Source organism: Toxotes jaculatrix, chromosome 10 (assembly GCF_017976425.1).
Source record: "Toxotes jaculatrix isolate fToxJac2 chromosome 10, fToxJac2.pri, whole genome shotgun sequence".
Classification (NCBI taxonomy): domain Eukaryota; kingdom Metazoa; phylum Chordata; class Actinopteri; family Toxotidae; genus Toxotes; species Toxotes jaculatrix.
This window is the reverse complement of record NC_054403.1, coordinates 2,853,587-2,869,250: the sequence shown is the minus strand read 5'-3', so window position 1 is coordinate 2,869,250 and position 15,664 is coordinate 2,853,587. Positions and strand designations below refer to the sequence as shown.

General features: G+C 44.1%; 2 protein-coding genes across 4 annotated transcripts; one reads left to right on the top strand and one right to left on the bottom strand.

Annotated features, from left to right (window-relative positions):
• Positions 1-510: 510 nt before the first annotated feature.
• On the top strand, positions 511-7,881 carry LOC121188807 (histidine--tRNA ligase). 2 transcript variants are annotated; one of them, XM_041048718.1, is made up of 14 exons: positions 537-673; positions 2,698-3,088; positions 3,271-3,360; positions 3,691-3,810; positions 3,906-4,001; positions 4,736-4,861; positions 5,002-5,109; positions 5,198-5,296; positions 5,380-5,473; positions 5,769-5,896; positions 6,013-6,285; positions 6,395-6,511; positions 6,736-6,882; positions 7,100-7,881. In XM_041048718.1, exons 2-14 carry the CDS (start codon positions 2,978-2,980, stop codon positions 7,157-7,159), a joined length of 1,569 nt encoding a protein of 522 aa, XP_040904652.1. In that variant the 5' UTR covers positions 537-673; positions 2,698-2,977; the 3' UTR covers positions 7,160-7,881. The 2 variants fall into 2 exon arrangements, with proteins under 2 accessions (XP_040904654.1, XP_040904652.1); XM_041048720.1 differs by lacking the exon at positions 2,698-3,088 and having other exon boundaries at positions 511-673.
• A 439-nt stretch (positions 7,882-8,320) lies between these two features.
• dnd1 (DND microRNA-mediated repression inhibitor 1) lies at positions 8,321-11,997 on the bottom strand. Of its 2 annotated transcripts, none has more exons than XM_041048724.1 (5): positions 11,936-11,997; positions 10,105-10,210; positions 9,517-9,842; positions 9,268-9,400; positions 8,321-9,051 (listed from the first exon to the last, which is right to left on the bottom strand). In XM_041048724.1, the coding sequence occupies exons 1-5, from the start codon at positions 11,966-11,968 to the stop codon at positions 8,537-8,539; spliced, it is 1,113 nt and encodes a 370-aa protein (XP_040904658.1). In that variant the 5' UTR covers positions 11,969-11,997; the 3' UTR covers positions 8,321-8,536. The 2 variants fall into 2 exon arrangements, with proteins under 2 accessions (XP_040904658.1, XP_040904659.1); XM_041048725.1 differs by having other exon boundaries at positions 8,623-9,051; positions 9,264-9,400.
• Positions 11,998-15,664: the final 3,667 nt, after the last annotated feature.

Below are 15,664 nucleotides of genomic sequence, written 5' to 3'. Positions count from 1 at the left end.
AAGTCTGTTTCTACTGAAAATGGCCTCAGTCAAAATCACAAAGCCTACAGACACTTTACACTTTTGTTTTGCCGGTTTTATTTTGTTCCCAAAAAAAAAGAGAACAACAATTTGTGTGGGAAACATAGAGATAATAAGAAGAATGTAACTTAGTAATGCAGTGGTTGAGTTTGATTTCAGTGTCCAGCAGTGTATCTTATTAAACTACTAAACCTATGAAACACTGAGCACATTATCATAAATGTAGGGTAAATGTCTTTATTTCATTGAATTTTTTTAAATTTATAAGGAAACGTACAATATTAAACATGAATGTTACCAATTATTGTACCAGTGTAAGACACACGATACACACACACACACACACATCTGAAACTTAGCAAAAAAAACTGTAACTTTGAAAATAAGACTACACACCTTCGCCAGGAAGGCTTTTACTTAGAAAATGTGGAACGGAAGTTTTACGTATTTCCGTTTCCGCTTTACTCCACTCAGTCTTGACAGCTGCATTTTTCCTCATTGTATCAGTGCTACAGGGTGGACAGAGGTGTGTACGCCGGCAGAAGCACTTTAATGAGAAGCCATGGAGGACAAGGCACAGATACAAGAAGCGATTAAAATCCAAGGTGAAGTCGTCCGGAAGTTAAAGTCAGAGAAGGCGAGCAAAGAGCAGGTCAGTTCTCCGATTTAGCGGTGATATTTAAAGGTGATGTGAAGGCAAGTCCTCAACATGCGGTGAACAGCATGTCCATTTGGCATTTTGCGACAGAAGCATTGCTCGGTGGGCAATGCTCCGATACACGAAGAAGAACTTCATTCATACCGCGTAGCTAAGCTAACCGGAAAAAAACAAGACCAAACGCCGGTTGGCAATGTGTCAAATTATTACGGCCCGTAGTGCATCTTGCTGTGTTGAACTGACTCTCTAACGGTGCTGTCTGATTTATATACTGAGTCACTATGTCCACTGACGGTTACGTTTAGTGAAACGCTTAACATCATTAACTTTAAAATGAGAACATCTTCCTCTGCTGTTTTTATATGTCAGTTTAACTGAAAGACGCCAAGAGTCTGGTTCATACATGTTCAGTGTTAGATAAGTGAGTCGACATTAAATTGCCCGATGTCTGAGTGATGTTTTTGGAGTAGGGCTAACAACGGTGTAACTACTTGCTTTATGCGCTTGAGTCTCTGGCTACTTGCTAATTGCTAAAAGAAAAACCAACTGCTAAATGCACGTCTTATGTACAGGGACCTGCTTGTCTGTCCCGGTGTTTTAATTTTACCGACTAACGACTAGCTTTACCTCAACCAGCGTGGCTAGCCTCCTTCATTCTGTCCACTTAGCTAGCTAGTGCTAACATAGCGTTATGGAATTGACAGGACGTTAGCCAGCCGGTTCAAAGACACATTTTAGGGGAGGTTTTTAGACTTCTCTGTCACCATGCGCTTAAACACTGGCTTTAAGTTTCTCAACCCAAAATGTGTAAAGGTGGCTGATGCAATAACTTTCCTTATTAACACAGACGGATGATACTTATCAGAATTTTTGGAGTATGTAACTAATCAGGTTTCTTCAGATGCCACCAGATTGGTAGGCAAGATCTTGCCTACCAGACTGGTAGGTAAGATCTTAGGTCTGATATGGACATAATGCCACACATAGCACATAGGAATTCACCTGAGACAAGTTCTAGGTGCCAGTCTTCACCATTGTAATTTAAGTTTTGTGTGAGACAAATATTTAATAACAAGAGTTTAAAATGCTAATGTGTAAGGAGTTATTATGTCACCTGCCTTTTAGTGAATGTGTCATATCTGAATAGTTCACAGAGAGTAGCCTCAGGATGTTTTATTTCCCCTCATTTTCTTGTTATAGTCTTGTTCCTGGGTCTGAGTGTGAGACCTACATTCCTTACTAGTATTATCAGTACATTAAATGTTGAAGCTTGAGTGAAAGAGAGTGTCCCAAACCCTAACCCTAAAATTACAGTTAAATAGCGTTCCATTCAGACTGAACAAATATCCATAATAGTTATCATAATAACACAAAAATACTGTCATAACATGTCCTGTGTGTTTTGGTATGGGTCGGACATCAATAATTTGTGTTGCTGTTTACGGGAAATACTTTCAGTTTTGGTTATGGTATGAAAAAGTTTGATACTATTACCAGTACAACGCCAAATGATACTTTTTCGATACCTTACTTTAAGAAACATTCAAATGTTTTTTTCTAGAACATTTTATGTTTTAACAAAAGTCAGAAGAAGCCACTTTTCAGATGTTAAATGCAAAGCGCTATCAGGTGTACATAACCTTAAAAACTTCCTCAGAAGAGGAACTGCCATATGATACTTACTTGTGAGTTAATCAGAGGCTGTGAACAAAACTCAGATTTGACAATATGTATTTATTCACTTGTATTTTAGGAAAAATGAAGTATTTAATCAAGGTTTTTAACTGTAAGGAGCTTTTTAAAATACTAAACACAAATGCAGTCAATACACTAGACACACAAGGGTAAGAGCAGGACTGTCTCTCTGTCTGTCTGTCTGTCTGCGTGTGTGTGTGTGTGTGTTTGTATATGAGGGCTGTATTGGGCAGTTTGCTTTGATTGACTTGGTACATCTCATGTTCTGTCCTCCACGCTGTGATGATGATGGTGATGATGCGTCATGCCCCACCCTCCCCTAGTGCTAGGGTTGCTTACCACTTTTCTCCTGTTCTTCCTGCCTGACTGTGGATGACCTCGACTCGCCTTGCCCCTAATCATCAACTTCATCTGCGTCTGGGGAATCCAACCCTCCCGGACGTTACTGCACAACGCTCCTTCTACCGACCATTGTGATTGGCTGCTGTGGCTGGCCCTGGACAATACCTATGATGCACTCCTGAACTTGTGCTTGTCCAATTTCTGGACTATTTTTTTTTTTTTTATAAAAACTTATTTTTTTGTATCCCCCCGTTCTGTGGGATGAACATGCTGGGCGTGTTTTGTATTCGTGCTTGCTCTGGTCTGGTGGGCTCTCGGACTGCAACACGTGTCCGATCTCTGCACTCTTTTCCGGGGATCACTGTGGCTCAGGTAGGCCTCTGGTGCTGCGTGAATGTGTGTTTCCTACATTTCCTCTTATAAAATCATGTGTAGTTTTTCAGGTTTCTTGCTAATGGTGACCAGTGCAGTGTGCCACTTAGAGGACTTCTGCAGCCAGTGTTCACAAAGCTCTTACCTCCTGGTCTGTGTGTGTGTGTGTGTGTGTGTTGCAGATTGATGAGGAGGTGGCCAAACTTCTGGAGCTGAAGGCTCAGTTAGGAGGAGATGATGGCAAACATCAGTTTGTGCTTAAGACAGCAAAGGTAAGCCTGCTGTATTCAAACACACACTGTACACACTGTACATACAGGGCACTGTTTAAGGAATCTGTGTTACCAAATGTCTACCTGTTTTTCCTGCTACCTGGATGTAAACATACTGTGGAACCATGCTAGGCAGATTAGCCTGCTAGCGCTAGCAGTAGTGGTAGCTTGGCTGTCCCAATCACTTCCATGGTTCTTACATCTTACAGTTCACAGTTTCATCTTCATTATTACATACATTATTTTTTGCAGTACAATAAATTCATTAAACTCTCATTAAAGCTCATATAACAGACAGATGGAAATAAAGCAAATGTCTTTCTCTGTCAGGGAACGAGGGACTACAACCCCAAGCAGATGGCCATCAGAGAGAAAGTCTTCAACACCATCATCGGCTGCTTCAAACGCCACGGAGCAGAGACCATCGACACGCCTGTTTTTGAACTAAAGGTGGATTTCCATCACAATTCATCATCGTTTGCCACATATTAGGTGAGCACGTGAAGACTGGGAAACTCAAACGTTATCTTCCCGTTGGTTCGTAGGAAACGTTGACAGGGAAGTATGGAGAGGATTCCAAGCTCATCTACGATCTCAAAGACCAAGGAGGAGAGCTGCTGTCCCTCAGATATGACCTCACTGTATCCTTCGTATGCAGAATTAATACCTCACTTCTCCATAACTGCCATTTTGTTTTCACAAAAGCCTGTTTCTGTTAGATGTCAGATTATTGTGAAGTTTGCTTGTGGTTTCGTGGTTCGTGCTTGTTGTAGATATTTGTTTTTCTACACACTCACCATTGTTCCTTTTTTTTTTTTTCTTAAATACACCTTATCTCCATACACTAAACTCCTATATCAGTCTGTCATCTTCTGTTTTATCCACTGGATCCACATTTTAATGTTTTTGTTCATCATCAGATTTTCACACAGCCAGGGAAATGAAAAGTGTGCTTCCAGGCTGCTGACAGCACTGTGGTCTGAACACTCAGTCACAGCAGACAGCAGTAGAGGAGTTGTGACCACTGTATTGTTCTTGCTGGTTTTTTTTTGTTTTTTTTTTGCTGAAGTTACTCAGCAGTTATTCTCCAGAAAGCACCATGAAAAATAGGTGGATTGTAGACGAATCAGAAGTGAAAAAAGGTTGTCAATAAATATTTTTCATTTTTCATTGACCGAATTAAGATTAAGAGATACTTTATTAATCCCCGTGGGGAAATTCGTTTGTAGCAGCAGTCACAAGGAGCAATAAAAACACTCTATAAAGGAAAAATAAACTTGATTAAATTAAAATAAACATTACTGTGTGCATCCCCACATTTCAGGTCCTTCCAAAGCAGAGAGCGGTGTGTTGTCCTTGACCTTTCTTCTTTCAGGTGCCCTTTGCCCGCTACCTGGCAATGAACAAGATAACCAACATCAAACGCTACCACATTGCCAAGGTCTATCGCCGTGACAACCCAGCCATGACCCGCGGACGCTACCGAGAGTTTTACCAATGTGTGAGTCATCCACGTGCGTTTTTTGGTCTTTTGGCATCAGACCTGATTTAATACACTTACAAATCTGGGACTTTGGGACTTTGTCTGCACTACTGCAATTAATGAATGTGTGTGTGTGTGTGTGTGTGTGTGTGTGTCAGGACTTCGACATAGCAGGGCAGTATGACGCCATGATCCCAGACGCCGAGTGTCTGAAGATCGTCTACGAAATCCTGAGTGAGCTGGACCTCGGAGACTTCCGCATCAAGGTTCGTCACATCCGTTCAGTTGAATATGTAAGAAGTACGGACCGCGGTCGGTTGGTGTCAACTCTGTAACCACGTCCTCCATTTCCAGGTCAACGACAGACGCATCCTCGATGGGATGTTTGCTGTATGTGGTGTTCCAGACGACAAGTTCCGTACCATCTGTTCAACAGTGGATAAACTGGATAAGGTATGCGGACTTACTCCTGTTTACAGCTTTCAGTTCTTTAGAGGATCTCTTCATTGCAATCCTCATGCTGCTCGTCCTTCCAGATGGCTTGGGAGGACGTGAAGAAGGAGATGGTGAATGAGAAGGGCTTGTCAGAGGAAGCTGCCGACCAGATTGGGGAGTACGTCAGTATGCAGGGTGAGACTTTCCCCCCCAAATTCACACGACATATGAGACATCAGGGGCACGCTGGTGTTAGTAAAGCATTCATCAACCTCCATTTATGTGCCATCAGAACCAGCTGTCCTGTCAGCGGCACGGTCAGCAGGCAGATTAAAACTGTCTGTTCATCATACACGTGGGGGGGCAGAATAACACGGTGGAGCATTTAGCAGCTAAAGAGCCAGATCTTTCCCTCAGGAAGCGAACACAGGTCCCAGTAAATGCCTACGTTGCTCTGTGTCTTCTAGATGTGCAACTGTTTGTGTTGTAGGTGGAATGGACCTAGCAGAACGCCTCCTTCAGGACCAGAAGATGTCTCAGAGTAAGCAGGCCTGTGCTGGCCTCTCAGACATCAAGCAGCTCTTCAGCTACCTGCAGCTCTTCCAGGTCACAGACAAGGTGAGACATGCTGTTACTCAGGCCTCCAATCACAATGGTTTTTTTTTTTCAGTAATTCTTAAATAACAATTTTATACTTTCTTTGTTTCATCATACCTTCTCTGGTTCATCTCCAGGTGGTGTTCGACCTCAGTCTGGCCCGCGGCCTGGACTATTACACAGGAATCATTTATGAGGCAGTGCTGACTCAGGCAGGTGTGGCTCCGGTAACCAATGACAACCAACAGGGGGCAAATACAGAGGAGAACGTCAGCGTGGGCAGCGTGGCCGGAGGGGGTCGCTATGACGGCCTGGTGGGCATGTTCGACCCAAAGGGCAGGAAAGTGCCGTGTGTGGGCGTCAGCATTGGCATCGAGAGGATCTTCTCCATCATGGAGCAGAAGGCTGAGGTAATGTAAAATTAATTCATTCATATTCATTTAGTTTTTTTTAAATTGGTGTATTGATAATAAGTCGCGGGTATGTCCAGACTGTAACAGTGTTGTTGTGTTTGTTCAGCTCTCAGCGGAGAGGGTTCGTACCACAGAGGTTCAGGTCATGGTGGCGTCTGCTCAGAAGAACCTCCTGGAGGAGAGACTCCGACTCGTCACTGAGCTCTGGAATGCTGGGATTAAGGTGTGTGTGAGGGATTTGTTTGTTCTGTACCGACCTCACGTGACCTGTCCGTGTTTCTGTTTGTTCCCTTTCTGGTTTTCGTCTCTTAACTTGTGGTAGCTCTGTTACACTAGTGTCAGAAGTCGTGGTATTATCCTGCTGGAAGTAGCTATTAGAAGATGGTGAACTGTGGCCATAAAGTTTATGATTGAATGATTGATTGAATTCTGTGTGTGTGTATCCAGGCAGAGGTGATGTACAAGAAGAGCCCCAAACTGCTGAGTCAGCTGCAGCACTGTGAGGAGTCGGGCATCCCCCTGGTGGCTATACTGGGAGAACAGGAGCTGAAGGATGGAGTGGTCAAACTACGCGACGTGGCCACCAGAGAGGAGGTGCGACTGACACACAGTGATACACACATTCATGCCAAACAGCTGTGGGCAGCGATGTGCAGACATAAACTATTCAGGTTTTAAGACTTCCCACAAACTCCGTGTTTTATGAAGCCACTCAACATTTGATTATATAGAACACAAAGCAGCTCCCGCCTGAATGATGTGGGCGCGAGACTGTGTGTGACTGTGCTCTTCTCTCGTGTCCTCTCCACAGTTTGATATTTCCAGAGCTGAGCTGATCGCTGAGATCAGGAGGAGGACCTCTGAGGCGTAGGTAGCCGCTCCTTCCTGTGGAGCTACAGCCTCTCATCAGCCGCATCACCCGATTGGTTCAAACACAAGACGCTCTGCGCTCTTCAAGCGATACAAACCTTTACGCTGAATTTCTTGTCTAGTCCTCTCTAAAGCATGTTGGACATCGGTGCAGCCTTACACTGAAAACACACACACCCAGTCTCATTTTCACAGCAGCGACATACACTAGTGTTAAATGGAGCCCGTGTGTTAAGACTTTAACAGAGCAGGAAACCAAAAGCAAATGACGCTAACTGGAGGTTTTGTATGTTCTGGGTGTTCTCTATCATTAGAGAACATCCAGAACATGAACAGCAATCATGTAAATGTAGGAATTCTGTATCCGAGGGACACGTACCTGCTTTCATTATCATCGTACAGTGGTGTGCTCTGAGCAACAGATGCTGCTAATCAAGCGATTCATGTCCAAGCAATGTTTCTTAGACTCCGTCAGATGAAGCTGCTGGAGGTCAGTTTGGTCTTCATCACCATCAGTAAGGAAAATCCATTTTTAGAGCAGCGTCCCCCTTTTATCTGCTCAGGACCAAGGATGAGACACTCTGTTACTGTCTACCTGAATCCATCGACGAGTTGCTGCAGTTCAACTTCTAACTTCAACTGTTAACAAACAGGCTCATTTCTACCTTTATCAAACAGGCTTGCTCTGTCCAGTGTCTTAAATAAACACACTCATGTTCATCATTGTGCTCAACACTCAAACATGGTTTCTCTGTTGACTCTGATGTAAAGTTGTTTTTCACGCCATTACCATCCTAACATTTAGTTTTATTTAGTTAAAAAACCTGCTTAAATAAGTTTTTTGTAAATTAGTGTCACCGACCATTTCAGATTTTAAGATTACTGAAGCTCCGAACCAGATCATTTAAACAAAACTGAATCCATGATTGAATTTCCTTAAATGGCCATATCCCAAATGTGATCCGATGTGAGTTGCTGACCATACTTCTCTGATGCCAGCAGAGTTCAGAGCACTTCTCCTTCCCACTTTTTGTAAGTTGGTCTTTTTTTTTTAAATGATCCTCAAAAATGGAGTGGATTCCAGTCCACACCATCTCTATGAAATAACAATACCATCACATTTTTCTTTTCAGATCTCATTTAATTAAAATGAGGAACCCATCCAACAATAACACACAAAAAGAAAAGCATGCATAAAACAAACTGCAGAAGTTCAAACGAGACAAACGGGTCCACTACAACTCTAATAAAAACATGCAGAAATGAACAAACTCCATTTAAAATCAAACATCTTTTCTTTGGATACATAACATCTTAGACTAAACTAACAGATTCTGAAACAGTATTCGCTAAGTCGTCAGCGGGCGAGCTGGTTCTCTTAAACCCTCAGCAGGACCTGTTTGGCTGCAGCCTGCCGAGCTTCCTCCAGCGTGGCGGTCACAGTGGGTCCCGGCAGGATCATTACCAGCCCTTTGAAGGGCGCGGTTAACCTGGGGATGCACACCGTGTAGCTAAAGTAGAGGAATCCATCCGGCCCAGCATGGCTGTAGTACATCTCATAGAGCGGCTGGCCAACCCCAGTCGCCTCACACACCTTATGCAGGAGCATCACTGGCGATCCTGCCGAAACTAGCTGCCCCTTGGAGGAAGAGGAGCAGGGAGGGTGAGGGTATGGGGGGGTAGCGGGTCCTCCCACTGCCCTGCAGAAACCCGGGGTAATGGATGCGTGGCCGGCCAGACGAGGAGGCAGGGCTGAGGGCCCTGGGGAATTTGAATGGGGGGGCGCCAGGAGGCCTTCTGGAGGTTTCTGTGCAGGCAGTGGATCGTCCGGGTTCACATTCGCTGTGGACTGCCACTTGACCGAGACGGTCAGCGCAAAATGCTTCTTGAACGCTGGAGACAGACAAAGAGGAGGAAGTGAAGCAGGAAGTACCACAGCTGTTTTGTACAGAAGGAAACACTCGTCTCTAACATCGTTCAGTATGGTCACAATATGTGACATTTTTAATGCCTCTTTCACTTAAAAATCATCTGAACATGGAATTTGTCCTGGGTGATTCCCGCTGTATGTGCAGGGTTTTGGCAGTGACTCAGCAGCAGCTCACCTACCTTCCACCAGCATCTTCTTGGCCATAGAAGCACAGTGGTGGGATGAGAAGGCCACTATGGCTGACACTCCCTCTATACCAGGCCCGGCCTTCAGAGACACTCTCTCCACACCCTCTGCCAGCTCACGCAGGACCTGGAGACATTTACCCACAAAGCAGTCGCAGCCTTAAAACCACCTCCTACTTCAGACAATGACTAATATTAGAACGGGTGCTCCTGTCATGCTAGGACAAAGACAGGCCACTGTACCTGGAGTAGGTCCTCTTGCCTGGTGGTGGCTGGCAGGTCTCCGACACAGAGGTGTCTCTTCTCTGTACTGCGGCGGACGCTGAGGCAGAAGCCGGGCTCCAGCATGTGGCCGTGCAGCAGGCGGATCGCGTCAGAAGCTACAGCCGACGAACTGTATTTGGCGTATGCGAAGCCGCGGTTCTGCCCGCTGAAGTTCATCATGAGCCTGAACTCCCACAGTGGGCCCACAGAGCTGAACAGGGGGATGAGCAGGTCCTCGTAGGCATCCCTTGGAATATGGCTGATGAAGACCTCACAGCGGGCTCCTGGGGCGGGGCCGTCCCACCCTGGGAGCAGAAAGGACAGGGTTCTCGTCAGGTCAGGTGACCCAACAATTAACTGATTTTTACTAAAACACTAACGAAAACATCATTAAATAAATACGCCACTCCATTTCTGCCAAAAGATCCCCTTTAGTCCTACACACTGGGCCTTTGAAATAAACAGCTGCTAATGCCACTCATCTTTCCTGACTTCCATTTCACTGTAATCGTGTGTAAAGGCGGGGTGATGGAGCTGAGCAGCAGCAGCAGCAGCAGCCTCTCTCACCTTCAGGTGGGCCTCCGTACTTCCTTTGGCCATTTACTTGAGCCAGTTTTGTATTGGTTGTTTTCAGCCAGGTTTCCAGCGCCTGCACTCGCTCGAGGTTCAGCACCTGACGGGGGTGGGGGGGTGGGGGGGGAACAAAGTGGGAACGGTTCTTCAGTGACAGCACCTCTGAAGCTAACAGGACAGATCATCAGAATACAATCAGTGTTTTAAATCACGTATACTTCAGCGGGCTATCCCAACAATTTTATTTATTCATCAAAGGTGCAGGGGCACTTTAACCACAGGTCATATCTATCAAATACGTGTAGTGGATTGCAGTAAAATGTAAAGTAGAATGAAATGGAAATACTTATGTACAAGTACCTCAAAACTATAAAGTCCAATATTTGTGTAAATGTACTTAGTTACCACTTAGCTAAGCTTTCTTAAATGTAGTTGACAGAAACATTTCAAATGCTGTCATGCAGTTCCATGATGTGTCCCCTGTGATGTCCAGCAGGCCTTGTGTCTGTCTAGATAGCCCAGTTAAATAGGTCAGAGCAGGGAAAGCTAAAGAAAGGATGGCCGAATTCCAATTAGTTCCCAACAGATTCAGGATCCTGGTCTTGTTCACACTGGCTCACTGTCACAGTTTTACCGAGACACTTGAACAGAGCAGAGCCATCATTAATGTTATTAGTGACACCTGTGCTTCTCCTGCTCTAACAAGGCACAGTCTCTTAGTTATTTGTCGTTTATGGGGAGATAAAATAAAATAAAGCATTTGAGCTCCATTCAGCTACAGGTCTGCACAATGGCCTCACTCATGAACCGTGTCCCAGCAGACTAGATAAATCCACATGTATATGCTACCATCATGTAATGCATGTGTTCACTGTAAGCAGGGCTGTTCATTATCCATTAATCTGTCAGTTATTTTCTCTCCAAATTGAAAACATCTCTCCAGATTAGGAAAACATCAAATCTTTGTCATTCTGGAATAAAAAAAAAATGACTTGATGATTATTAAGTTATCAAAACATTAGCAAATTAATTAATTTAATTTTGCTTTGATGACCTATCGGTTAATTGACTAATCCCTGCAGCAGCAACAGCCACATTATCATTTTTTCAAAGGATTGTATCACGTAACATTTTTCCTTCTCTCTCACCAAAGTCATTCTCCAAACATGGTAACATCATCAGAACTGAGGTGTTCAGTCAGAAAAGTAAAATAACCATTGGTTTGCACTGATTTCAAGTCAAAAATGTGAACTGGAAAGTGAAATCACAACAAGCCCGACTTCACCAAGCTGACGCTGTGAAGCATCCACCGATGGGCGGATGAAATGAGCGGAAACATGTAGACGTAAGGCAGGAATAACACTGAACATATCGAAAACACAAAGGTTTCATGAGTGAAGTTGTTCACTGAGTAAGGCTTAACACTCAGGCTGGCGCGTGATTTATTAAACTGATGGGCAGCAGGTGGGGCTTAACCAAACCCGACGCTTTGCAGAAGGAAGAGCGAGTAACAGCAAAACAAAGTAATAACGACACCAACTGACAAACACCGTGACTTCGTACAGCACAAGCCACCGCGAGCGCTTTTACCCAAAGTAACCAACTAGGCGCGCGTGTGTTTATAAAAAGCTCGCGAAGCTTCCGACACAAACTTATCTCCTCAAAGCCCTCACGCCGTCACAGATGCTCGCGCTTTAATTACCCCGACCACCTTTTTTTTTTTTTTTTTTTTTTTTTTTTTTTTTTTAAACCAGGTCAATTCCTGTTTACTTAAAAAAACAACCGAGTTTCCAAGCGGAACACAGGCAAACGTTTCGAAAGTTACCTGGCTCTGCTTCCTCTCCATCATCTCCACCATAGTCGCGTTAGCGCGGACAGTGACGCCACTCTGCGGCCCCCCCCCCCACCAGTGCCAGCACCTGGATCCGTCCCACTCTATTGGACAACACACCTGTCCACCTGACACCGCCCCACCTTTCACAGTCCCCTCCGTGCCGTGTCCTCTGAACGGGAGGGCTGAGTCAAACTCTTGTTGTTGAATTTTGAATGTGAGGGAAAAGAACCTGAAGAAGAAGCGAACTAAAGAGTTTTACTTTTACCCTGTAACTTCTCTATGGAAGGTTGCAGTAGGTAGGCTAAAAATGTAGCAGGATTAAATTTATAAAATGAAAAAAACAAAAAAAAAAAAAAATGTACTATTAAGAGGTTTATATACCAGGAGGAGAATCTTGAATTGGATTGTGAAAGCAGAGGAGGTTACTGAGTAAAGAGATAAGGTTAGTCTCAGTGCAAGACTCACATGTATTCCTGGAAACGTGGCAACTGCTTTGAAACAGCATTTAGATCTTCCTGTCAGGAAATGAAACAGTAATGCTTTATTTTCAGGTCGGAAGCTTTGGTGAGACAAAGTTGTGAGACATTTTATTTTATTTTGAGCGTAGCTGATAAGCAGTCCTCGGTTGTCAAGAGAAAAAAAAAATCCTCATAAGAACTGCCTGGAATTAAAATGAAGTGATTTAATGTTTCCTTAATGAAAAGTTGCTCATGTGGATTCAAAAAGATGTTTTTCTACTTACACTTAAAGAACTCATTTATGAAAATGAAGGCCAGAGCACTATGGAGGATATCATTATAACTTTTTATTTTATTTTTTAATACAATCAATTCAATTCAATTTTATTTTATTTATATAGCGCCACAATCACAATTGTCTCAAATCGCAGAAAGAGAGAGAAAACTGTCTCTTTCTCTCAGAGAGAGAAGAACCCTCTGAGAGAAAGAGAGAGGAAAAAACTCTCTCTTTCTCACTGAGGAGGGAAGAGAAAGACAGAGAAAAAACTCTCAAAGAGAGAGAAAAAACTCGGTCTTTCTCGCTGAGGAGGGAAGAGAAAGAGAGAACAGCAGAGACGCGGAGATAGAGAGAAGCAGAGAAAGAGAGAACAGCAGAGAGGCGGAGATAGAGAGAAGCAGAGAAAGAGAGAACAGCAGAGAGGCGGAGATAGAGAGAAGCAGAGAAAGAGAGAACAGCAGAGAAGCGGAGATAGAAGCAGAGAAAGAGAGAACAGCAGAGAAGCGGAGATAGAGAGAAGCAGAGAAAGAGAGAACAGCAGAGAAGCTGGGATAGAGAGAAGCAGAGAAAGAGAGTTTTTCTCTCTTTCCTCCTATCCGGCCCTCATAAAGTACCTGTGTTCCATTTGCAGCTGACAAGTCCAACAGTCCTTCATCCCAGAGTCCCTTCCACTGATCCAATCTTTGCATCTGCTAAGTGTGTCTTTTTCCAGTCCATATCCACAACAGACACTTGAGATCCTGTGTCCCATAACACCTCCGAGGTTACACTGGACAAAGCTTTTGCGTCTCACCAACTTTGCTGTTTCCTCCTGTTTCCCTGAAAGTGGAAGCTGAGCTGGGAGGCAAAGCAACAGGGTCCTGCTGGCTGGAAGGGAACACTTCTATTTTCCAGGTGATGGGTTAGGGACTGTGTCTTTTCTTTTCCGGCACCAGAGTTATTCTGTTTGGTCTTAGGGGGGCTTGTCAACATTTGTGTTCAGCTCAACTTGGGTGGGACTGGCTACATGGGTTGTGATCTTCTCAAGAGCATCACAGGTCACTTTATTACTGGCATCAAGCTTCTCTGTTATTGGATTGGGCTGAACTGGGTGGCTCTGCTTTTTCTTTGGATTCTTTGGTCGCCTGCTCCACTTTGTTACTTTCACGCTCATGCACCATGGCTCCTTTCACTGATTTTTCTTTGGTAACAGATGACAATTTACTTTACTTTTCCTCTCTATTTCCACACTGTAAACTACAACAATTTCTCTTGCCAACATACTGAGAATTAAGGAAAAAAATGAATACTGTTAATAAATGAATACTGTTATTAATACACAAAAATAACGACTGCACCATTCATGCGCTCATCTCCACGGCTGGTCTATCCTGCATCTGATCTACAAGAAGAAAGAAAGGAAGAAAGAAAAAAGATAGAAAAACACGAAACAACAAGAGTCCCTCACGCTGCAACGCTCCGTCCACTCCCTCACCATCCACTCAGAGAGAGACACAGAGAGAGAGAGAGAGAGAGGACAGTCTGATGGCCCGGGTCACGTCTGTATTGAAGTTCCTCTGGACATTAGCCTCACAGACGCCTGTGGGGCGGAACGAAAGCGACCGAGAGCCTCCAGCGACGTCTGGAATTGCGGAGACCCCGGCGACTCACCTCCACCAGAGCTGTCCCTGTGAAGGAAGGCTCCTCATTTATATACTCTGTGACGGTGACGTCAGAGCCAGAGCCGTCACCTGGGGATCCCAGGCAGATGATACCGTGACGTCATGTATCAGTGACGTCGACGAATTAAAGTGGGACTTGGCAGACCAGCAATCAGTCCACAGTCAGAGCTGCTGAGATCCCATTTTCTCATTCTGGTATTTGAGGTGAACATTAATTGAAGCTGCCACATCATTGGCTGATTGGATAATTGGCTGATTGGATAATTGCAAGTGTAGGGGTGTTCCTAATGAAGGACTGGATGCGTGTATTCTATGCGCATCTTAGTGCACACTTACTTACAGTTCATGTACCGATGCTAGAGTGTCCAGTGCTCCACACGCGCACACTGGCTCATCAAACTCTAGAGTCATTTCCTTCCACAATGTGCTTGTTTAGAAGATTTAGAGATTTGAATCATGTCTTACATACACATTAGGTAAACTAGCACAAAGGAATGGAAGTGAGAGCAGAGGATGTTTTTTGGTGAGGTGGTCAGTGGAAGACAAAGGATGCTGGAACGGAGGGAAAAAAAACAAACATTAACAACAAACATTAAGAACTGTAAAGTTGCCAACAGTAATAATAAACGACCGGAATCACTTTAATAACAGTGGCATGCTCCTTTACGTAAGATTCAATCAGATTCATCATTTTTACATAATCATGTGGTCACTATATTCCTGGTGTTTTAATTCCTTAACCCTGTTAAGTCCTGGTTAATCAGGTAGAGAGTTGTTCTACAGGTTTTCTCTCAGGTTAGTTGGAGGGAAATCAGAAATGGATTTGCTGGGTTTATCTGCAGGAGCTCGCTGTTCACAGTGAGCAGACTTTTGTTTTTCAACCTTGTGTTGTCTTTACATTTTCCTCAGAGATGAGGTTTATTTTATTTTTGTCTTGAGAAGGTTGATATTTGTAAGACAATGAATTGATTGAACAATTTAGTTGTGGTGCTCCTTGTGTTGTCCTTATCTCCTGTCAACATTCTGATCTGGATACCTCAGTTAACCACACATACAGAGCAGGGCCCACATGCCCACATAATCCTGGCAGTCGTAGTAAATTCTGTGACACCTGTAGTGAAGGCTATGTGGTGGGGAGTCCTCCCCTACTCTAGGTGGAGCTGCTGAGTGCAGCCTTGAGCCAGTCCCTCCTAACTCCTCCTAATCAGGAACAAGTTATATAAGACACCTGTGATCTTTTGTCTCTTTCTTTGCCTCCTGCTCTGTGCCTGCTGTGGCTGTCCAGGTGCTGCATTGCTTGTGAGGGGGTTTGATACTAGTTTTT

Coding starts and splice junctions, on each gene's coding strand:
- LOC121188807 (XM_041048718.1), top strand. CDS start 2,978: ATGAACATGCTGGGCGTGTTTTGTATTCGTGCTTGCTCTGGTCTGGTG. Junction 3,361..3,690: donor TTGTGCTTAAGACAGCAAAG/GTAAGCCTGCTG, acceptor TTTCTCTGTCAG/GGAACGAGGGACTACAACCC. Junction 5,897..6,012: donor TCTTCCAGGTCACAGACAAG/GTGAGACATGCT, acceptor GTTCATCTCCAG/GTGGTGTTCGACCTCAGTCT.
- dnd1 (XM_041048724.1), bottom strand. CDS start 11,968: ATGGTGGAGATGATGGAGAGGAAGCAGAGCCAG. Junction 10,211..11,935: donor TGGAGAGGAAGCAGAGCCAG/GTAACTTTCGAA, acceptor CACCCCCGTCAG/GTGCTGAACCTCGAGCGAGT. Junction 9,843..10,104: donor GTACGGAGGCCCACCTGAAG/GTGAGAGAGGCT, acceptor TTCTGCTCCCAG/GGTGGGACGGCCCCGCCCCA.